At 40.9% G+C, this 24,600-nt stretch overlaps 2 protein-coding genes across 2 annotated transcripts in view; one reads left to right on the top strand and one right to left on the bottom strand.

Moving 5' to 3' along the window:
- Positions 1 to 110: 110 nt before the first annotated feature.
- Positions 111 to 2,819, top strand: CLDN22 (claudin 22). Its single transcript, XM_003271464.3, has one exon. The coding sequence runs from the start codon at positions 672 to 674 to the stop codon at positions 1,332 to 1,334; it is 663 nt and encodes a 220-aa protein (XP_003271512.1). The 5' UTR covers positions 111 to 671; the 3' UTR covers positions 1,335 to 2,819.
- Positions 2,138 to 24,600, bottom strand: part of WWC2 (WW and C2 domain containing 2) — a 225,794-nt gene continuing 203,331 nt past the window's right edge. Inside the window, exons 22-23 of the mRNA XM_030816353.1 lie at positions 8,374 to 8,501; positions 2,138 to 5,206 (exon numbers count right to left, since the gene is read on the bottom strand). Coding sequence (XP_030672213.1) covers positions 5,140 to 5,206; positions 8,374 to 8,501 — 195 coding nt within the window. The 3' untranslated portion in view covers positions 2,138 to 5,139. The remainder of the gene's footprint in view (positions 5,207 to 8,373; positions 8,502 to 24,600) is intronic.

Raw genomic sequence — 24,600 nt, 5'->3', positions numbered from 1 at the left:
GGCATGCAGATAAACTAGATATGTAGTTTAGTATTGCTTCATATGCCATGTGGTATATGTAGCCTGAGGAATTTCTGAAACACAGGCCCGAGTTAAGGTGTAGAGAGATTTCTGATAAGATTGATTTATTTGGTTAAGAAATACTTTTCTTAAACCTATTTTTAAAAAATGACACTCAGTATTAGCATAACATGCACATTTGAAATGTGAGAACTATAAGGGATGAAAATCTGACAGGTGCAATTAGTGAGATACAAAGCAGGAGGAGTTGAACCAAAACCATCAGTTAAACATTTTGCATTTAGACTTAATTCTTTGTTAGAAAGGTTGGGAATAACATGAAAGCCATTTTAACCTTAACAATGAAAGGAGGACTATTATCACTTAATTATATTTCAGTGACAAGCTGCTTTCTGTAAAATCCAGCCCACAGGACACAAACACGGTCTTGGCCACACCTTAGCATTACTGGTTGGCGGCATTATTTCCCTATCCTTTTCTGAAACCCATTCAACATGGAATCAAACAATAGCAACTCTGGCAAGAATTCTCCTATATACACAATGAAGAAATATTTCTGAGTTTCATAAGTTATAACACAAGTGTCACACTTCTTTTCACAGCAACTGAAGGGCAGGAGTTAGTTTGGCTAAAGCTCTCAGGACATTATAATGGCTTTAGTATTTAGAACTGTGGCTCAACTAGCTGGTGTTTCATTATCTTTGCTGGGATGGGTTTTATCCTGTCTTACAAATTACCTGCCACACTGGAAGAACCTCAACCTGGACTTAAACGAAATGGAAAACTGGACCATGGGACTCTGGCAAACCTGTGTCATCCAAGAGGAAGTGGGGATGCAGTGCAAGGACTTTGACTCCTTCCTGGCTTTGCCTGCTGAACTCAGGGTCTCCAGGATCTTAATGTTTCTGTCAAATGGGCTGGGATTTCTGGGCCTGCTGGTCTCTGGGTTTGGCCTGGACTGTTTGAGAATTGGAGGGAGTCAGAGAGATCTCAAGAGGCGACTGCTGATCCTGGGAGGAATTCTGTCCTGGGCCTCGGGAATCACAGCCCTGGTTCCTGTCTCTTGGGTTGCCCACAAGACGGTTCAGGAGTTCTGGGATGAGAATGTCCCAGACTTTGTCCCCAGGTGGGAGTTTGGGGAGGCCCTCTTTCTGGGCTGGTTTGCTGGACTTTCTCTTCTACTGGGAGGGTGTCTGCTCAACGGTGCGGCCTGCTCCAGCCACGCTCCCCTAGCTTCGGGCCGCTATGCAGTGGCGCAAACACAAGATCATCATCAACAACTGGAGACGAGAAACACCAACCTGAAAAACTAAGCCAGAAGGGACAAGTGTCTGTTGTTCAGGAGACGCCTGCTCACCACTCGATTTGGTAGGATGCCCCGCTCTAGTCATCTCACTGTGCTTTTGATTTTTGAAAATGCATTTTTTCCTGTGGCTATTAAACTATAGTTTCTTTCCAAGACTGGTAAGCCATTTTTATCTTCTACTCTGAGACCAAAACCAATCAAGACTGAATAGTAATGACACCCATTTCTGTGGATGAGTGTTCTCAATTTTAAAATAGTGATTGCATAGAAATGGTAAATAAAACATTAATCTGTACGTATCTTTGAAGGTATTATTCATATGGAGCGGCATCATTTGACAAATCATTTACTTCTTTCAGGTGTTTAAGATAACCTAGTATAATAAGCCTGAGGTCTTGTTGCATATTTATTTAAAATGCATGATGTCTTATTATATAAAATAATTATTAGCTCTTTAAAAGCTTTCGAGGTGAAAGGTGGACACATCATCTCCTTCTGAATCAGAGACCTCAGTGTCTCTATGGAGCCTTTTTCAAAAGGCAGCCACATTCAGTCATGCCTTCTACACTGTCAGAGGCAGGAGGGCGACCTTGGGTTTTGGATGATTCAAGTAGACTCTGCCACACAAACGTCCTTCTGCATCCTGTGCTCTGTATTTCATGGGCAGCGTTTCTGGCTTCCCCGGCACTGAGCAGCCTGTGGGGGGCACGGCAGGGCAGGACTGGGGTGTGCGGGTAGAGAACCTCCCGGGCCGGCTGCCTCTCCGTGGAGCGCACTGCCAGCCCGGGTGCAGCGACTGCAGAGCACATCTTCTAGAGCCCTTCATTTTATTTGCCCAATGAAAAAACTTCATCCTTTTTTATCAGCAATACATATAGTTCCAACGAGAACTAGTCATCACAAACTGCCGGCCTGGGGATTTCTTCATGAAATATTTTGTATTTGCTCGGTACATGGTTCAAGGAAACTCTTGTGTTTGTGCCAATCAGGGAAATAAACTGAACAATAAACAACACTGAAATAGGGTATTAGGCAATACGTAGCTTTGTTTTTTTGTTTTTTTTTTTTTTAAAAACCCACTGAATTTTTTTCCACCCACAAACACATGGAAAGTGCAGAAACCAGTTAATCTATGTGATGTATTTGCATACGTTTACAAACAAGACAAATTAAAACAGAAACATGTTCAGAATTTAACCTGATTAAATATTAAGTTCAGTCCTGAGCTTTTGATATTTAATACAATATAGATAAAGCAACAGCAAACAAATTTTAATTTATTTGATTTGCATGCTACAGAGATTTAGCTAAACTTTGTTCATTTGGCTAGCAATATTCTTTTTGTACCTGTAACACTTAAGATTCTGATATACAAAATTGTAATAATATACTGATAATTCAAACTTGAGAACTAAATATTACATTCTTTTTACCCTGTGCGAATAAATTCTACCTTTTAAAAATAGTATTTATAATATTAAAATTCATATTTGTCCATATGGTTTTGTGATCAAGTTATTAAAATGTTTTGTCACCGTGAATCATTTGGGTTAGTACAAATATGACAAGATTATTAAAAGCTGCCTATAAATACATAACACTATTGCTGACTTTTAAAGTGTAGAAAAAGGATTATATTAAAATAAGTTCATCTCTCATGTTAGAAATGAGGAAATTTTGTGAAATACAACAACCAAAAGCATCTTGGTCACAACTGCTAACTACCAGCCTGAGACAGATTTTATTCTTTAATACTTGTCTGAAACTTTTTGTATTACAAAAAGTCAACAGCTAATCTGATGAAAGACTTATAAAGCTGTAAATATTCCAATATAGTCTCTTCTGTGTCAAATATTTAAAATGGCCAGAATCAAACTATATATTAAACAGAACATAAATAAGACTGTAAATAAATAAATGAAGAAAATAAAATCGTACGGAACAACTACACATAATTCTATCGACATTTTCATGGTCAAACTAAGACGCTGAAAACAGCTCACCTTCATTTACCTCTACGTTAAATAAACTTCTGCCTTTCACATTTGACCTTGACAAGGGTGAACTGTATTCTTTTTCTAGTTTTCCTTAGTCATCTAATAGAATGAACTGGGCAGCCTTAAAGGACTGTACTCAGTCAATTCACTAGGCTGGTTTTGGTTCAAAGTAGTGTCTGCCATGTCCAGTTATGTCTTCAGAGAAATTTGTATGTAAGTGGTGGGACATTTAGGAAAAAATAATTAAAGTTCTAGGCTCAGAAGTTGCTTAATTTGAACTTCGATTCCAATAACATGAACTTTCCGAAATATATATAATTGCTTTCAAGAAAATAAAAATTCTTGCTAGTGAGCATTCTAACTGAGGAACACAACTTTTTTTTTCTTTAAGGGGTCCATTCCTTTAAGACAATTTTGGATTTCTTTAAAAAATCTATTTTATTTGCTATATTAGATAGCTAACCCAAAATTGTTTCTGAGTAATAAGTATGGTTTACATGGCCTAAATACTATATATTTTAAAAGCCTTGATGCCCGCAGAGCTGCACCGAGGATCTGTTTTTTTAAGAAGTGCCTGGGTCGGGTAAGGCGAAATTCTAAACTGGAGGACACATTCGTCAGTTTATCTCTCTAAACTTGTTCATCCAAACTAGGCTTTTTAAATAAACAATTTAGCTTATACTTCAAATTAATAATCCCCCCAGGTACATTCTTCCCTTTGCCTCCCAACTATTTACCATAAATTATAGATAGAATCTCCTAAAAATGAGAGCTATGAAGTAATTTCTACTAAATGTTAGAAATCTGCTGGATAAACGCTTTTTTGTTTTTGGCAACTTTGATTCTATCAAGATATCTTTTCCCCTCTTCTTGGTTATACCAAATGAGTGCCGATGCGTTTCCCTCCACACCTCCAGCTCTCTCTGTCCTCAGAACACAGGGCCACCACTTGGCACCATTCTTAGATTTAGGGCAAAACACTGGTGCAAGCCAGAAACTCACTTTTGAACACTTATGCAAATTCAGGCTGAGTGAGACAAACCAGCTGCTCATTTGATGAGCTTATTTGTATCTCTACGTGGCTGGTGTTCTTTCTTCTCCCGGCCCTCAGTGTCATGAATCCCAAGATATTTCATGTAGCCAAGAGTAGTGCTCCTTTGTATTCTTATTCTTATTTTTATTCTTAAGAGCACTTGGTAGTTTATATCTTAGTTTTCTTTAGAAAAATATAAAAGGACAAAAAGAAAATTGTCTTAAGGAAACCAGGTGTCCCCGCACAGGTGATGGCCGTGAAAGCAGCATCCATTTCGGGTGGACTTTGGAACGCTGCACTCCAGCGTGTGCTCACACTGCCTCCAAATGGAAAGCGCTCCTCTCCTTGCCAGCGCAGATACCACGTGGCGCTGCTGCCATCGGCACAGCCCACTCACAGGAACACAAAGGAGAAGCAAAACCACCTGCTGAACCAAGTCGTTTCTCAACAGTCGGCTCAACAGTATGCACGTGGGGTACTGCCTCTATTCCATTTTTACAAAATAAAGTCCACTGGCAATGCGCACATACTGGGCAACATTTGTGTACCAGGTTATCCCATTTTTCTTATCTGATTTTTTCTTTTTTAAGCACATAAAAATTACACTAGAGGTACTTTACAAATTAACGTGTTGAAAATCTGATATGAAATAAAGTTCTTCAAGAGTTGACAGTTATGTTACCAAAAAAAACCCAAACACCAAAACAAAAACACAAATCTTCAGTCTTTTACCCTCCCTAAGAAAGTGAACAGATGAAAAAATAATTTCTCAAGTCAAGTAATCACACATCATCAGCCGGCAGGGAGGGGATGCTTATCTTTGCTCTGGTGAAGTAGGCAATCTTCTCCCTAGAGTTGGGGTGAGAAATAAATTGACTTAAATATGATGCCAAAAATACTCTGGTACCATTAAAACAGTCCCCAAGACCTGCAGTGGCAGTGATGTCTCTGGAAGCACAGGCAGAAGCTCTTTTCCTTAAGGAGAACTCCATTTAAAACCAAGAGAGCCTCTGCCTGCTAAAGGCAGGGTATCAAGGAGAACTGCAGCTCTGGCTCACGGAAGTCACCTATAGACCAAGCCCGTAAGTTCCCTTCAGGGCACTTCCAACAGAAGACAGTTTTTAAACTAGTAGGGGTTTGGTCTAGGATGGGTGTTTCTGAACTAGGTAGCAGAAGACTCAAAAGGCCCAAAATCCTATGTGGAAACTTCTCAGTAACCTCACAGAAAAGTACGTAATACCAGGAAAAGTCTTTAAAATTGAACCGTGCCGGGGCAGGGACAGCCTGACGAGCGACACCATGACTCAAATGAAAGGAGAAGGAGGAACTCACTATCTGAAAGGTAGTAACTGCCCTGGTCCCAAAGCAGCTGAGAGGCTGAGACAGGGCAGAGCGGTTTTCAGGTGAGGAGAGTACTTAGAAAAAAGACAAACAGTGCGTCTCTTTTCCTACAGAACTTCACACTGTACATGGCATTTGTGCCGTCAGCACGTATTTCTTGAGGACATATTACATGCAAGGGCGTGCTGGTAGCTGAAGAATCAAGCACTGGCTCTCCCTTGCCAAATAACAGTCCAGATGGGGGAGGAGGGGCAGGTTAGAAACCAGAGCTGAGGTGGGGATGTTCTGAAGACTAAGAAAGGATAGAGGAGAAAAGGAGGAGTGAGAACACTGTGGACACTGGAATGAGCTACTGCTGTGAACAGTGTCCTTTAAATTTGTTCAATTCATAAGAGGGAAACAAGAACGAAAAATGCCACGAGTGTGGGTGTGATGTCAGCAGAGGCCTTAAGGCGCAGCTGCTAACTGGGGTGTTTAAAAATACCTGAACTAGTTGCCAGCGCCTGCATTTGAGATATTTCACATAAAATTGAAGGCCAGGGACCATCGGGCTCCTGATTCCAGGTCAAACAAGCAGCTGGGGTGGTGCCGGGCAGAACGGCCCAGGCCCCACCGCTGCCTGATCTCACCACCCCAGGCCAGGCAACGGCAGCCATGCAAATCCCACGCTTCCAGCATGTTCTGTCTCACCCTGGTCCATCTCATCATTCTCATCACTTGCCTGGTGATATAATGGCTTCGTATCTTAAGGGAAGCTGGGAATGTTCATGGATTCCTTGCTTCGGGTTTCAGCAACAACTGCGAGTTGTGTGACTTTCCATGCTAGACAATGCTGCTTACTCCCTAAGTGACCACAGCACCAGGGACATGGATGGGTTCCCCTCACCTGCAGTTCTAAAACCCAAGTAGTGGCACTCCCTGAAAGTCACAAATGTGATTCTTTAGCAGAAAAGAGGGTGGAAAAACCTCTCTACCACAAGGTGTTGCAGAAAAATGAAAGGGCTGTGAGCCCACTAAGGCACACTGCTGCTGCCACACGGTGTGTGGCCCTGCCCTCCCGCTTGGCACCAGACCCCAGCCTGCCATAGCTGTCCCTGCTCCACTACGTGACCTAGCTTCCCCACACTTCAAAAACACTCGCTTTTTCCGGGCTTCTCCCCTTTATGCTTAAACGCTTTCCAAAGACTCATCTATACAAAACCTTAACCAAAACCAACTAAAAACACAATAGGAACAAACCTTTTTGCTGAGCTCCCTCCAACGGGGCTGAAACCATCTAGCATGCTCACCAGGGATCCCGGATGTACTTTTCAGTTCTCTCCATCAATCTCCTCTCCCCACTCTCTGGCCCCAGGCTCCTGGTTCTCCTCTGACCTCTCCAGCCATTCCATCTAACATCTCTTTTGGGGCAAGCCCTTCAGTGACTGGTGCCCACCAGACCTCCTTTCCCAGTCACCTCACATTTTCTGGGATGTCTGGTCCATTTCCACTGATGAGACCAGTGCATTGAAGATGAGCACTCCCATTTTTTAATCTCTATCCTGACCCCTAACCCTGGCTTTAGATTTTTATTTCCACTTGTCTACTGGTCATGGTTACCTCGCTGGCCTGCTGGCATTGCCTGGTGTGCCATGGCAGAGGTCAGCATCCTCCCCACACCCCTGCTCCCCAGCGTTCTCCATCTCGAGCGTTGGCACCACAGGGCAGTCACTGCCCCCCACAAACCTCCCGTGAACCTAACTGGCCACCCTTACCCGCTTCTCCCCAGCCCACTCTCCACAATGCCTCTGATATCTGCCCTACATAAAACCCATCCCCATCATCTGGTTTTGTGCACGGAGAGCCCTGCTGGCCGCCCCATCAGAGACCGCGGATGGAAGCCTTCTGCACAGCTTCCAATGCCTGCGTGGTCTGAGCCCAGTTCTCCCAGGCAGGCTCACCAGCTGGCAACTCCCCATGCGCCAGAGCTTGGCACTGACTTCTAAGGTCTGTGCCTCTGTCCATGCTGTTCTTCCTGCCTCAATGTCCCACTCAAAACTGCCACCCCTGGGTGCCTAAGGAGCTTGCAGCCATCCTTCCATGACGGGTTCTCTTATCATCTCCTCTGCTGCTGCCCGCAGCCCCAGCACCTGCCCCATACGGATCGAGGCTCCTTCCACATCTCTCACAGGTCCCTACCTATACCTTTAGTTAGCTCTTTCCACATGCACTGCAATGACCTGGTTACCTGCCTGTCCCTGCTACAGCCTAGAGCCCCCCAGAAGAGCGAACGAATGCACATGTTCTTAGCCTCCACATCTCAGGGCCTGACAAGGTGCAAGGTTTCTGGGGCTGCCCAAGGAATGTCTTTAAAATGAGTGAACAAAACCCCAAAGATGTCTGAATTTTCTGTACCTTTGTATCCTGTGTCAAGGTAGCCCAGTGAGACGTGCTAACAGCTACTAAGAGCTGGGGACACCCTGGGTTCCTGTGGGGAGTTAGGCTTTCATCAGCCTTTAACTCTGCCAGTCACATTTATCACCTCAGGTGCAAATGGAAAATTATATATTCAAGGTAGAGAACACAGGATTTCTGTCTTGGATCCTAATATTAACTTTTACCGCACTGAGGTGAATTCCTACACAATCAGACCCCGTGAGGGCAGCCCAAAAGCTGTCCTGGATGGGGCCACTCACCTGAAGGACTGCACCTGCCGAGGCACCTTCTGGCTCTGCTCCCGGAGCCGACACACGTCCTTGGAGACTTGCCTCATCAACTTCTCTGCATTCAAACCTTGCTTCTGCTCTTCTTTGGATTGTTCAGCCTGGAAAAGGGTATAAAAATGTAAGAAAAACACAAAACACTGATTAGAAATCCCTGGAGACACCCTATGAAGCTTGAAAGATTGTGGACTAAAGTCAGGAGGGCAAGCAAGGCAGCCAGTGGGCTGGTGTCCCTTTAACACCCATCGGGGCCAACACCCACATGACCAACTCATGCTGAGCATATGTGGATTTTGGGGTAAGTTCATTTTAATCACATTTTAGAAATCTAATTACACAGGCAATATGTGACAATTTTATTACATCTGAAAACCTAAGAACTCTCAAAAATGAAACTGAAAATTATTCACAGCACTGTTTCCAAAAAATATCTACAGTTAAAGAATGTTTTGGGCAAATACACTTTCAACGTCTTATTTATGTTTTTGACCCTTTTTTTCTAACTTAGCCATTTAAAAAGCTGTTTATTTAAAGTAGAATTTACCAATCAAAAAACCTGCACATGCTGGGCACGGTGGCTCACGCCTGTAATCCCAGCACTTTGGGAGACTGAGGCAGGCAGATCATGAGGTCAGGAGATCCAGACCATCCTGGCTAACACGGTGAAACCCCGTCTCTACTAAAAATATAAAAAAATTAGCCAGGCGTGGTGGCGGGTGCCTGTAGTCCCAGCTACTCGGGAGGCTGAGGCAGGAGAATGGCTTGAACCCGGGAGGCAGAGCTTGCAGTGAGCCGAGATTGCGCCGCTGAACTCCAGCCTGGGCAACAGAGCGAGACTCTGTCTCAAAAAACAAAACAAAACAAAACAAAACAAAACAAAACAAAAAAAAACACCCTGCACATATACGTGTATAGCTCAAATAACTTTTACAAATTGAACACACCCATGTAACCAGCACCGGATGAAGGGGAGAACACTCCTGTTTCCAAGAAGTTCCCCTTGGTGCCCTTCCAGCTCTGCCCCAAGGGTTCCCGGCATTCTGACTTCTAATGTGCCTCTTTTGTCCTTGGTACAGATGCAACAGTAAACAGATACTCTTTAGGGTCTGGCTTCTTTCGCTCAACATTATACTCATGAGAATCATACACGCTGTTATATGTAGTTGTAACTCACTTTCCTCACTGCTATACAGTATTCCACTGTATGACTTTACTACAATTTATCATGTTAGTAATAATGAACATTTGGGTACTGTGCATGAACACATTTTAAAATAAAAATGTACTAATGATACTATATTAAAAGTTGTCTCTTCATTTCATTCTTTCACTCATATTCATTCACTCATTCATTCACCCAATCAACAAATATTTGTGGACTGCCTTTTAAGGAAAGATGGTATAAGTTGGTGAAGAGCAAACATTCAGGTCATACGGCCTGGGGTCAAATTCCATTTCTACCATTTACTAGCGATGTAAATCTGGGCAAGTTGCTTGACCTTCTGGTGTCTTAGTTTCTCCATTTGTAAACTGGGAATAAGTATTTACTTCAAAGTTGTGAAATTTAAATGAGTACATATATATGTAAAGTACTCAGAGCAGTACCCAACACATCATTGACTGTACTATTTCAGAATGAAGCTATTACTGTTGCTTTTTTTTTTTACAATATGCCAGGCTCTGTACTAGGAGGCAGGGTTGTAGTTATGAACAAAACAGATGAAGTCCAGGCTGGGAGGCCAAGGTGGGAAGATTGCTTAAGGCCAGGAGTTTAAGACCAGCCTGGACAACATAGGGAGACACTTTCTCTATGAAAAAAAAAAAAATGAGCTATGCGTGGTGGCATGTGCCTGTGGTCCCAACTACTCAGGAGGCTGAGGTGAAAGGATCACTTGAGCCTGGGAGTTTGAGGCTGCAGTGAGCTATGATCACACCACTGCACTACAGCCTTTGTGACAGAGCAAGACCCTGTTTCAAAAACCAAAACAAACAAAAAAAAACGGGTGAAGACCAGTGGCAGAGAAAAACAGCAAAGAACAGAAATTGTCTAATAATTATTAAAAATCAACAATATATTGTTTTTTCACAGGTTAAACCTTCCTCACATAACATTGAAAAACAGTCTATTTATTAGAGCAGTTTTAGGTTCATAGCAAAATGGGGTGGAAAGTAGAGTTCTCATTTACTCCCTGCCCTGATTCATGTATAAACTCTCCCACTATCAGCATCCTCCATCAGAGTGGTACATTTGTTACAATCAGTGAACTTATATTGACACTTCATTATCACCCCAAATCCATAGTTTATATTAAGCTTCGCTCTCGGTGGTGTACATTCAATGGGTTTTGGCAAAAGTATAATGACATGTACCCACCATTACAGTATCATACAGAGGAGTTTCATTACTTTAAAATTCTCCTGGTCTCTGCCTATTCCTCCCTCTCTTCCTCCTGACCACTGGCAACCACTGATCTTTTCACTGGCTCTGCAGCTTTCCTTTTTCCAGAGTGTCATACAGTTGGATGATACAGTATACTGCCTTTTTAGACCAGCATCTTCCACTTCGTGTATGCATTTAAGTTTCCTCCATGTCTTTTCATGGCTTGATAGCTCATTTCTCTTTAGTGCTGAAGAGTATTCCATTGTCCGGCTATACTAGTTTATTTAACCATTCACCTACTGAAGGACATCTTGACTGCTTTCAAGTTTTGGCTATTATGAATAAGGCTGCTGTAAATATTCATGCAAAGGTTTTCATGTGGATGTAATTTTCAACTCATACCAAGGAGCACAACTGCTGAATTGTATGTAAGAATCTGCTTAATTTTATAAGAAATCTACGACTGTCTTCTAAAGCGGCTGCATGATTTTGTGTTTCTGTCAGCAATGACTGAGAGTTCCTGTTGCTCCACGTCCTTGTCAGGATTTCGTGTTGTCTGTGTTTTGCATCTTGGCCACTCTAACAGGTATGCAGAGGTATCTCATTGTTGCTTTAATCTGCAATTTCTTATTGACATATGATGTTAAATATCTTTTCATGTGTTTGTCATCTGCTTTGGTTAGGTGTCTGTTCAGGTCTTTTGCCGATTTTTAAACTGGATGTTTGTTTTGTATTGTTGAGTTTTAAGAGTTTTTTGTAACTTAGATAACAGTCCTTTATCAGACATAACTTTTACAAATATTTCTTCCAATGTGTGGCTTGTTTTCTCTTTTTCTTGACAGTGTCTTTCACAGAGAAGTTTTAAATTATAACGAAGTCCAGCTTATCAGGTATTTCTTTCATGGATCATGCCTCTGATGTTGTGTTGTATATGAAAAGTCATTGCCGTACCCAAGGTCATCTAGATTTTCTCCTAGGGTAACTTCTAGGAGTTTGATAGTTTACATTCTACATTTAGGTCTGTGATCATTTTGAGTTAATTTTTGTTAAGGGTGTAGAAGGGTCTATATCTAGATTCATGTTTTTTTGCACGTGAATAAATGTCCAGTTCTTCTAGCATCATTTGTTGAAAAGATGATCTTTTTTTATTTTCTTTGCTCCTCTGTCAAAGGTCAGTTGAATATAGTCAGCCCTCTGTATCTGTGGGTTCCACATCCATGGATTCAACTAACCATGAATAGAAAATATTTGGGAAAAAAATGGATGGTTGCATCTGTACTGACACTGTTTTTCCTTGTCAGTATTCCATTAATGACATTATTATTACTACATTATACTGTATTACTACTGTCATTAAATACAGCATAACAATTATTTACATAGTATTTAAATTATAATAGGTGTTATAAGTTATCTGGAAATGATTTAAAGTATATGGGAGGATGTGGGTTATATGCAAATACTATACCATATTATATAACGGACTTGAGCATCTGTATCCATGGGGAGTTCTGGAACCAATCCCCACCATCGATGTTAAAGGATGACTGTATATTTAAGTGGGTCAATCTATTTCTAGGCTCTCTGTTCTGATTTGTCTATTTTTTCACCAATACCACACTGCTTTATCACAGCTTTATAGTAAGTCTTGAAGTCAGGTAGCATCAGTCCTCCAACTTTATTCTTCTCCTTCAATACTGTGTTGGCTATTCTGGGTCTTTTGCCTCTCCATATAAACTTTAGAATCAGTTTGACTATTACATAATAACTTGATGGGATTTTGAGTGGAATTACATTAAATCTATAGATTGATTTGGGAAGTACCAACACCTTGGCAATATTGAGTCTTCCTATACATAAACATGGAATATTTTTCCATTTATTTAGTTCCTTTTACATTTTCTTTCATCAGAGTTATGTAGTTTTCCTCTATAGACTTTATACGTATTTTGTTAAGATTTACAAGTGTTTCACGTTTTGGATACTAATGGAAATGTCATTGTTTTTAATTTCAAATTCCACTAGTGCACTGCTGGTATATAGAAAAGTGATTAACTTTTGTATATTAACCTTATATCCTACAACCTTGTTATAATCACTTAATAGTTCCAAGAGTTGTTTCTGTTTGTTTTGTTTTTGGTCAAATCTTTCAGGTTGTCTACATGGACAACCATCTTATGTGCAAACAAAGACAAAGACAATTTTGACCTCCTTCCCAAGCGGTATACCCTTTTTTTTTCTTATTGCATCAGCTAAGATCTATAGTGTGATACAGAAAAGAAGACGTGAGAGGGGACATTTTTACTCCATTCCTAGTCTTAGCAAGAAAGCTTCTAGTTTTTCAGCATTAAGTATGATGTTAGTTGTAGAGTTTTCTACATGTTCTTTAAGGTCCCTTTTATTCCTAGTTTGCTGGGAGTTATTTTTAGCATGAGCAGGTGTTGATGTGATTAATTACAATAATTGATTTTGAATGTTAAATCAGCCTTGCGCACCTGGGATAAATCTCCCTTGGTCATGGTATATAATTCTTTTTCTACATAGTTGGATATGCTCTGCTAATATTTTGTTAAAGATTTCTGCATCTATGTTCACAAGAGATATGGGGCTGTAGTTTCCTTATCTTTGCTTGGTTTTGGTATTAGGATAATGCTGGCTTCACAGAAGAAGTTGGGAAGCATTCTCTTTGCTTCTGTTCTCCAAAAGAGATTGCAGAGAGTTGATAAAGTTTTTTCCTTAATTGTTTGGTAGAGGCCAGGCACTGTGACAGACTCAGTGGCTGTCCTCCAAAATCCTACAAATTTTGATTAAGTTGTTTTTCATTTAGTTCAAAATATCTTTTAATTTTTCTTAAGATTTCTCCTTTGACCCATCTGTTATTTAGAAGTGTGCTGCTTAATCTCCAAGTATTTTGGAATTTTCCAGCTATGTTTGTTACTGATTTCTAGTTTAATTCCACTGTGGTAAAAGCAGACAGTGTAAATATATACCTTATGGCCTGGACTGTGGTATCTTGGTGAATGTTCCAATTGAGCTTAAGAAGAGTGCGTCGTCTGTTGTCATTAAATTAAGTAGTCTATAGATATCAATTATATCCAGTTAAGTAATAGTGCTGTTGAGTTCAGTTATGTCTGCTGATTTTCTGCCTGCTGGGTCTTTTTATTTCTGACAGAGGATAATAATGAATTCATCCACTTCTCCTTGTAGGTTTTTTTTTTTTTTTTTTGCCTCATATATAGTTGGTGCTGTTAGTCACATAGATATTTAATAATTGTTATCCTGGTCGGGGACACTGGCTCATGCCTGTAATCCCAGCACTTTGGGAGGCCGAGGCAGGTGGATCACCAGAAGTCAGGAGATCGAGACCAGCCTGGCCAACATGGCAAAACCCCGTCTCTACTAAAACTACAAAAATTAACCGGGTGTGGTGGCGTGTGCATATAATCCCGGCTACTCAGGAGGTTGAGGTAGGAGAATCACTTGAACCTGGGAACCTGGGTGACAGAGTGAGACTCCATCTCAAAAAAAAAAAAAAAAAAATGTTGTCCCTTCTTGGATAATTAATCTCTTTATTATTCATTATGTCATACTTTTTTTTTTTTAAATCCTGGATAACTTTTCTTGCTCTGAAGTCTGCTCCATCTGAAATTAATATAGCTACTCCCACTTTCTTTTGATTAGTATTAGCATTGTCTACTTTTAGTCCATATGTGTTTTATGTTTAAAGTGGGCTTCCTATATACAAAATACAGCTGGTTCTTTCTTGATCAACTCTGACAAACTGTTTTTTAATTGGTATATTCACACCACTGATGTTTACAGTGATTAATGAAACAGCTGGAATAATATCTACCAATTTGTTACTGTTTTCTATTTGCTGCCCTTGTTGTTTGTTCCTATGTTTGTCTTCTACTCTTTCACTGCCTTTTGTGGTTTTAATTGAGGACATTTCCATTAGTATCCAAAACGTGAAATACTTGTAAATCTTAGCAAAATACGTATAAAGTCTACAGAGGAAAACTACATAACTCTGATGAAAGAAAATGTAAAAGGAACTAAATAAATGGAAAAATATTCCATGTTTATGTATAGGAAGACTCAATATTGCCACGGTGTTGGTACTTCCCAAATCAATTTTTGTTTGTCTGAAAAAATATTTATTCTCCTTCACTTTTGAAGAATAATTTTGTGCTTGGGTACAGAATTCTAGGTTGGTTTCTTTTTCCTCTTAACAATTTAAATTACTGCATCTCACTCTCTTCTTGCTTGTATGATTTCTCAGGAAGAGTCAGATATAATACTTATTTTTGCTCTTCTATAAGGAAGTTTTTTCCCCTCTGGCTTCTTTCAAAATTTTTTAATTTTTAATTTTCTGCAGTTTGGATATGCTTAGGTGTAATGTTCTCTCTGTGTGTGTGTATTTATTTTGCTTGGTGTTTTATGAGCTTTCTGGCTCTGTGGTAGCCTGTGCTCCTGGGCTACGAGTTTCACAAGTGCTTCTCAGTCTCTCCCCGTCCTTAGGAGGAACAGAATATCTAGGATGGGCTGGAGTTGGGTATTCCCCTTCTTCCACATGGAAGACTAGAGGGGGCTAGAGTTGAGTATTTCCCTTACCAAAGTCAGTTAAGTTCCGATAATATAGTTTCTCCTGAGGGCAGGCCTTGATAAAAAAAACCAGAATGCTTTTGTGTGTTTCAAATGGCTACTTTTTTCCTCCCTTTGCCAGAATCAGGGGAAGATTTTTCTTCGACATCCATCGTGAGGACCCAGTCAAGCTCCTGGAAGTAAAACGAACAAAAGTGTGGAGAGCCCCTGACTTCTCATGACTGGGTACCCCTGCAGTTTTTAACTCTCGGACTTCTCTACAGTGAGCCTCCAGCAGTATGTTAATTACAGTTTAGGTTTTCTTCCCTCAGTATTGGTTCCTGCAGAGGTCACTGCTCACAGGTTCTTGCTCCAGTAAGTTGTGATTCTTTGTTCTGCTTGCCTGTCTCTCCAATTGTGGGGGCAGTAGTTTGCCCTATGACCTCACCTCTCTGACTGATCTAAGAAGAAATGATTTTTCATTTTGTTCAATTTTTTTATTTGCTGTTAGATTGAAGACTTCAAACTCCTTATATGTTGGACCAGAAACCAGAAGCCTGTAACTTTTAATGATTTCATAACACTCTACTTAGTAGCTACGGCTTAATTATCTAACAAACCCTCTACAATCACCTATTTAAATTATTTCTAGGCTGTGATGTTCATTCAGTGGGATTTAACATTTAAAAACCTTGGTAAATGAACATGTGGCTATATTAGATTTGGAGATAAATAAATGCAGGCATGTACTATATAGTTTAAAAAAACTCTCCACAATAAGCCTACATCAGTATATTCATGTAACTGTTTATCTTACTCCATTATCAGGGAAAAACTAATGTTAATTTGTACTTTGAGTTTTAAAAACACCTAATATTGTAAAATACTGAATAAAGCTTCCCTGATATAAAATCCAAATTTACGTTTATTTATCAGTAAGTATTAAATAGAAAGACAATTCTTTAGCTATGTAAACAAACTGTGAAATAGAAAATAAGGCTTAAATTATGAATGTGCTACTTGTTACTCCTCCTACACTCATATTAGAAAGTTACGTAATTCACGGTGAGGACTGTCGTCATGGGGTAAAAGGGCCACGATGACTCTTTTCCCCATTTGCTGTCCTCCACCCAAGGCACTGACTCCCTCTTGTAGGTATGCTAAAAGGCTGCCTAGTTATTAACTTAGGGTATGGCTCAAGGTTTGCCTTGGTGGCTGAGATGTTTACACTGGGCCCAAAAGCTTCAGGAGGGCAAAGGATGTGTCTGTTTAACATAATTCATAAAGGCTCAGGTGCTCAATACATTTTTTGAACCAGTCGTTTATTTCTGACAACTGCCTATATTTGCAGAAGTTACTTGCAATGTTGTCTTACAAAAGGAATTAATTAAATCAAATGGCTGGAGACTTCATTATATAATACATATCCATTTAATAAGGTGGAGTGGTCTCGTCTTAAATCAATCTTGCCAATACATACTTAAAAACAGTTGCTATCTCCATCTGACAGATACACAAATCCTTTTTTTTTTTTTTTTTTTTTTGAGATGGAGTCTTGCTCTGTCACCCAGGCTGGAGTGCAGTGGCACGGTCTCGGCTCAACCTCCCCACTTCCTGGGCTCAAGCAATTCTCCTGCCTCTGCCACCAGAATAGCTAGGATTACAGGCACTTGCCACCATGCCCAGCTAATTTTTACATCTTTAGTAGAAACCAGGTTTCACTATGTTGGCCAGGCTGGTCTTGAACTCCTGACCTCAAGTGATCTACCCACCTCAGCCTCACACAATGCTGGGATTACAGGCATGAGCCACTGCACCCACCCTCTATCTGACAGATATACAAATCTAATTTAATTTATTTGTGTCTTGAGGGACAGTGGGGCCTTATAAATATGTGAGTTGGCGTCTGTCAATTTTTTGGAAAGCTGCTTTAAGAGAAGGCATTCTAAGCAAAATCTCTGCTGTGAATACAGGGTAACTTTCCTGTTCACTTTCCCTCCCAATTCTCACTGGGGATGTTGGGGAAACTAAGCTAACCAGCAGTGCTTTGAGAAGCTGCCTCTTACTGTACCTGACAGAGAGAGAGAGATCAACGTCGACATCAACTCAGGCCAGAACCAAGCAGTTGACATAAAGAGGTAGAAGAGAAAACAGCTTAGGCAAAGGTCTAAAGGTGGTGGGTAGCCTGCGCCTGCAATCTAAGCTGATGGATAGTCCCACAATTGCGATCCTTCTAGACTTGAAAAGCCAACTGCTTCTGTTATAACTTAAGCAGTTAGAAACATTAGAAGGAAATAAGACTGGTGCTGGCAAAAAGGGCAATTAAGGACCTGGTCACCCCACGTGCATCCACTGTTTCAGACACCTTTAAGGCCAGGAAATCAAACAAGGTCTTCAGGCTTAAAAGACTCGACAAAGACAAGATCTTTGACTATGGTTCACAGCCAAACTGATACTATCAGCAATTCTCTTATGCAGAATTTATGCTTTAGGAATACTAGTGTGACCAGAAAGGTGCAAAAATATGCATAGAAGTGTGTGTTTCCACATTGTTCATAATAGAAAATTTGGGAAATTGTTATTAGAATATTAAATAACTGTGATAGAGCTACACAAATGAATGCATTAAAATAATGAGTCACAGTAACATTTACTAATATGGAAAGCTGTTCATCACATACTATTAGAATTAAGTGAGGGAAAGAAGCAAATTTCAGAACAATCTATCTTTATGACCCCATTTTTGTACAACTCTTTCAAATAACACTAACATACACACGTTGCATAAAAAAATAGCTGGAAGGACATACACCAAATTGTCAACAGTGGTAACCTCTGGGAAGTACAACTCCGAGAAGGACTTCTAGTTTTTGCTTTATATAGTTCCGCATCACCTGAATTTGTTATAATAACCATGTGTTACTTAAACATTTTTTTAAAAATTAAAATATTCTCAAAGCAAAAATATCCTAAACTCACTTTAAATCTGCAAATAAAAATACTGTTGCACTTTTAGGAAAGATGAGCTTTTATGAAAACTCTTTATTCAGCAAATACTTATAAAGAATCAATTATACTCACACTATTTTATGGAAAGCTAAATAACCCACAATGGGGCATCCCTAGTACTTTGCTAATCATCATCTACTGCAATAAGTTTTGATTTTTTTCATCACACAGTGTCTTTTTCCAGGTATTTTTTTTACTGCCCCCCCCCATTTCCTCTCCCTGTTTTGAAAGAGTTTGTCTATAAAAGCAGCCTATATTTGTTAAGTAACAGTTCTCTCTTGATTACTTTGTAATTGATGAGATAATGTAGTTGCCAGCTGGAGCTTGTGAATTTATGTGATTCAAATACAAGGGTGACCAATGTGATACTTTAGTTACTTTGTGAAGTCCTATCTTTAGTAAATGGGTAATTTTTCATTAGGTCCCAGATAAGGAACTGTTGACTTAGTACACACTGAGAAATGACTTCTATCTTGCTATGGTATGTCAAATTACTAAATTAGTAAATACACTAAAAATTTTGCTGCTATCCAAATTCTTCATGAAATACCATAAGAAAAAAAATCACTCTTAAAACAGACATCTGTTGACTGATTTAACAAGGGATATATCAGGAAAAGTCGGGGAAGGAAATGAATCATGCATAGGTAAGAAAATCTAACCCACTTTTCTTACCTAGAAGTGATTTTATCAGATAGGAAATAGGACAGGCTCGCAGGACCCTGTTCCGTCTTTGCCACCTTCCACAGGAACGGAACATAGAGATCTATCCTATCCCTTGCAGAGACATCTTTTGGCAGTCCCTCTAAGTAGTGTAATGGCTGCTGACGTTTTCAACTTCTAGCATTTCTATGCTGACTATAAAATTACTTTGAAACTTGGCTTTGTTTTACAAAAAAATAAAGCTGACCAGGGAACACTGGAAGATATTTCCTTCCCTGCTGAATAAGAATATATTTTACTGAAGACTGTATTTGTCTCTATGTTTTTATATTTATATCTGTATCTATATCTTTCTCCACAAATTAGGTGGCAAAACATATAGAATTATTATCAGCTGCTAATAATCAATACCAAACAATTTTGTAGGTAGTTAAACCTCAGTGCTGGATACTTTTCTGTAATCATTAAGATTTTGTTGAATGCAGTGTATTAATATCTTTGGCATAATTTTAAAAATAGATCTCACTTTTAAGAGTGTTAACATTTGCGTTATTTTAAGCTTTACAAAAAGTCTAGCAATTCTGCAGTCTAGCACCATAGAATTTTGGCATTTTGACAGGGAAACACTCTATGGAAAAAAAAAAAAAGAAATTCCTGCTTTGTAAGGACCACGGGGCTCCTCTGGAAGAACCCCAGTCCTCTCTCGGCATGCTTTTCCCCTCACCCCGATGAATCACAATAAGACGCCTGGCTTATGAGGCCCGGGAGCCACTTCGAATGCTGCGGACTCCAGAAGGGTGTGCGTCACCTCCAGTTTACATCATGGGAGCCCAACCCACACAGAGGCCCAGTGATTTATTCATAGTTGTATTAAGAAGCCTAATGGAGTAAAAAGCACAATCCAGTCTTAATTTACAGTCCTAAGCTTCTTGCTCTGCTTCCTGAGGGGGTTTTACAAGAGGACACTAAATAAGATTCTGTTTTTTATTCTGAGCTACAAAACAGACTTAGGACCACAAAAGAGGAAGGTTAAGGAGTGTGACCCTGAGACCTGACAGTTTTCCCTGACAAGGGAGGCAGATCCAGGATCTGCTGCTGGCTTCAATTCATTGCTTTTCTGGGAGCCATATTTTTTATGGCAATCGGCAGGCTCTTTGCTCATCGTTAGGCACTTTATGGTCATCTTGCTGAAAACCTCACAAATCCCCAATACCACAGGGAAACGATGGAGATGAAAGGGCAATGTGTGAGTGTGGCAGAGTTAGTGCGTGTGTGCATGTGTGCAGGTGCTGGTGTACCCATGTGTATGTTAACAAATGGCTGTGGAAGTGAGGAGGAAGCAGGTGAGGGAAGTCAATGGTGATCATGAGTTTCTGTGGATGATGAAAGGCACACAATGGAAAGTTTGTATTTTCACACAACTGGTTTTTGCAAATTTCACTGGTGAGAAAAGTACACAACTCAAATAGTTTATATATCCACAGAGTTGTTAAAAATAATGATAAAAACCCTCTGCACTAGGGAGAATCAAATCATTTTGAAAGCAGGATAAATGCACCTTGTTTTGTGAGCTTTTTTCACTGTTGCTTGATGTGAAATTGCCAGTAGCAGAAGGAAGCAAAGACGGAGGGGCAGCGGGCTTGGCATCTGCTACGGGTTGAATGTTTGTCCCTCCAAAACTCATGCTGAAATTCAATTGCGATTGTCACGGTATTGAGAGGTGGGACCTTTGAGAGGTAAGCAGGCATGAGGGTTCCACCCTCATGTGTGGGTGTAATGCCCTAGTCAAATGGCTTTTTTGGGAGTGGGATCTCTCTCCTGCCTCCTACCCTCCACCACGGGATGACACAGCAAGAAGGGCCTTGCCAGCTGCAGCCTCTGGATCTTGGACTTTCCAGCCTCCCGAACTGTGAGAAATAAATTTATGTTCTTTATAAATTACCCAGTCTGTGTCATTTTGTTATAGCAGCACAAAATGGACTAAGACAGCATAGTTTCCTACAGTGTGATAAAAAATCTGCTCTGCATAACCTGTGTAAGACTGCACTCTGAGTATCCTGATATGAGACAACTTCCAGGAATCACATTTCACCTGGGACTTCAGAATTATCAAAGTACTGCATGTACCCTAAAGGTTCAGTTCCTTTAGGCCATGCAGACTTCAATTTCCACAGATCTCTCTGAATCCTTATTTATACTGAAAGCATATTAGACTTGATCTCAAATAGACCACAAAATTCTGTAACTAGGAGGGATCTTGGTGGCTATCTACTTCAATCCTCTTAATTCATAGGTGAGTATATAAAACCCTATTAGTGCATGGGAAAAACATAAGCCACAGGCATGCATACTTTTATGGTATTTTATAAGGCTGGTTTGTTTTCATTTACCTATTTTTTGATGGGAAGAAGAAAGAAGTTGTGAGGGAAAGAAATAGGGAAGGATAATGAGAAAGTGAAGCCACAACAGCATCTAAGAAATCTGACTCTGACACCACAAGCACTCATGGGTCTCCTGGCCTTGCTGTTACAGTGTCTTTTCACTTGGACCCTAAACAGGGACCTCAGGTGTATACCAATGGCTCTTTCCCTGGGTATCATCAGGCTAGCTAAAGAGTTTTGGCCCTATCTTGTGTATAAAAAGACAGCATTTTGTATATGAGGCTCAACTCCTCTGACAAAGGAGTTTTATACTGAACTGTTAATGGCATCCCCAAGGTGTTCACAGTAGTGATCTAGGAAAACAATAGCTGTGGCACGGAGAAAGCTGAATACAAATTCTTCAGACTGTTAGCTTTTATCAGCCCTTAATTTTTTTTAGATGTATCTTCATGTTTTGTTAAGCTGAAATTTTCTTGGCAAGAACTAGAAAACAAACACTCTCATTCACGCTCTCAATAAGAGACCTCTAACATGTCAGCTCAAATCCTCTTGACCTTTCCCAATGCCCTTGCAGTCATCAACTCTCTGCAGGGTCTGGTGGACTTTATGAAGGTATAACTAGTGTCTCCCCTTATGTCCCTTCTCTGGCCCCTGCCATGGCCTTTCTGTTGAAGCCAACATGTGCCATGAGATTGTCTGGCAGCCATACGTGCACATGGGTAGAACAACTTTTCCTCATTTCTCCTCTGAGGTATGACTGTGAGATGTGGTTAGCATGGCCTTTGGGTGCTGTTCCCAAGGGAGCAAGCGGGCAACACACTAGCGGCCATCTCCTCCCTTGTCTCTCTTCAGCTCCCCTGGGCTGCGCCCTCTTAGTGAAGCAGTAGAACAGAAGTGTTTATCCCAGGCCGGGTGTGGTGGCTCACGCCTGTAATCCCAGCACTTTGGGAGGCCAAGACGGGCAGATCACCTGAGGTCAGGAGTTCAAGACCAGCCTGGCCAACATAGTGAAACCCCATCTCTACTAAATATAACAAAATTAGCCGGGAGTGGTGGTGCGTGCTTGTAGTCCCAGCTACTTGGGAAGCTGAGGCAGAAGAACTGCTTGAACCCAGGAGGTGGAGGTTGCAGTGAGCTGAGATTGTGCCACTGCACTTCAGTCTGGGTGACAAGAGTGAAACTCCATGTCAAAAAAAAAAGTGTTTATCTCAGGCTCTACCACAATCATAATAGAAAGATCCTTGGGATCTTCTTTTCCCTCATTATCTTGGTATGCAAACTAATTTTAAAACCAACTAAGTGCTGGTTCATCAAATAAGGATCACAAATCCTCTAGGCTGGGTATGGTGGCTCACACCTGCAGTTCCAGCACTTTGGGAGGCCAAGGAGGGAGGCTTGCTTGAGACCAGGAGTTTGAGACCAGCCTGGGCAATATAGTGAAACCCGGTTTCTACAAAAAAAAAAAAAAAATTACCTGAGTGTGGTGTTGTCTGCCTGTGGTCCCAGCTACTCGGGAAGCTGAGGTGGAAGAATTGCTTGAACCTGGGTGGTTGAGGCTGTAGTGGGCTGTGGTCACACCACTGCACTCCAGCCTAGGTAACAGGGGCCCTGTCTCAAAAAAGAAATCTTCTATTAAGAAATTTTTTTTTTTTTTTTTTTTGAGATGGAGTCTCACTCTGTCACCCAGGCTGGAGTGCAGTGGTGCAATCTCGGTTCACTGCAAGCTCCGCCTCCCGGGTTCATGCCATTCTCCTGCCTCAGCCTCCCAAGTAGCTGGGACTACAGGCACCCGCCACCATGCCCAGCTAATTTTTTTTGTGTTTTTAGTAGAAAGGGGGTTTCACCATGTTAGCCAGGATGGTCTCCATCTCCTGACCTCATGATCTACCCACCTCAGCCTCCCAAAGTGCTGGGATTACAGGCATGAGCCACCGTGCCTGGCCTTAAGAAATAATTTCTAAGCAAAATCATCAATGCAATCTATGTAATGATGATTCTAATCATCACCAGAAACTTATTACAAGGCCAGAATTATGCACAGGTATCATTTAGTGACTAAACAACTATAAATTAATATAAAATAAAGCACTATTTTACAAAGGAGAGTTCTAAAGTGTCACTCTTTTTCAGACAGTTTCCAACTGGAACAAGGCCTGCTTGTATCCTTCACTGGGCAAAACAAAGGAGATCTTGGCTCTCTCAAATCTTTGCACTCTTGATCCAAATTGAACAGTCCCACGATCTTTGAATTATTCCTGGGCAGTTCTGAGCCCAAGCAACCAGTTTTTACACCATCTAAGAGAGTACTGCCATGTGGGTACCAGAAGGCCTGTTTTGTGAGCAAAACACATCCAATGTGGCATTAATGTTACCTCTGCTGGCAAGGCCAACTTCACTCGGCTTTGTACACAAGTATGTTGGGTTGTGTTGACATTTTTAAAGAATCAAAACCCTCACCCAGCTATGGCAGCACCTTTATGAAGACACTGGCTCTGAGGCAGGCACAGGAAGTGATGGCACCCGTCAGGTATGTTAGCCAGCATCATTTTTAGGCGGTGCCCTGCAATAGGAACAATTAAATGCTGACAATTAGGAGATGAAAGTGAAAAATACCACCCATGTCACACACATGGTCGCACTGAATGACAGAGATGACAGCTCCCAAAGAGGCCACTTACAAGGCAATTTAGTGCAACCCTTATACTATGTCTGAGAAACATGCCTCACATTCCTATCATTATTTTTGTCACTGAGAACAGAATGATAGGTCGGTATGATAGGGACGAAAACAAACAAACAAGGGGTGTTAGGGATCTCCGCACCCTGGGAAGAATGAACTGGGCACCTTTCCTCTTGCACTGTCATTCTTTTCCTAGATCACGGCTGTGAACATCGTATGAGATGCTGAGAACAAAAACAGCAGAAAACTGTTTCAGAACAGTCTGCCAAAAGAGTTGAGGGTTGATTTCAAAACTGTGTTGTACATAAGGTCTCTAAGAAATACTGATTTGATCTGATAATATCCCTAGACCCTGATATTCCTGAAACTTGGTCCCAGCATCACCAAGCACAGCTGGACCAAGGGTTCCCTGAGGACAGGGCAGGGACCCTCTCATGGCCAAGCTACGCTAAGGCCACAGACTGTGCCCACCAGTCAGATTCTCATCATGTTTTACAGGCTGT

This window comes from Nomascus leucogenys, chromosome 7b (genome assembly GCF_006542625.1).
Source record: "Nomascus leucogenys isolate Asia chromosome 7b, Asia_NLE_v1, whole genome shotgun sequence".
Taxonomy (NCBI): domain Eukaryota; kingdom Metazoa; phylum Chordata; class Mammalia; order Primates; family Hylobatidae; genus Nomascus; species Nomascus leucogenys.
This window is presented reverse-complemented; position numbering and strand designations above follow the sequence as displayed.

Coding starts and splice junctions, on each gene's coding strand:
- CLDN22 (XM_003271464.3), top strand. CDS start 672: ATGGCTTTAGTATTTAGAACTGTGGCTCAACTAGCTGGTGTTTCATTA.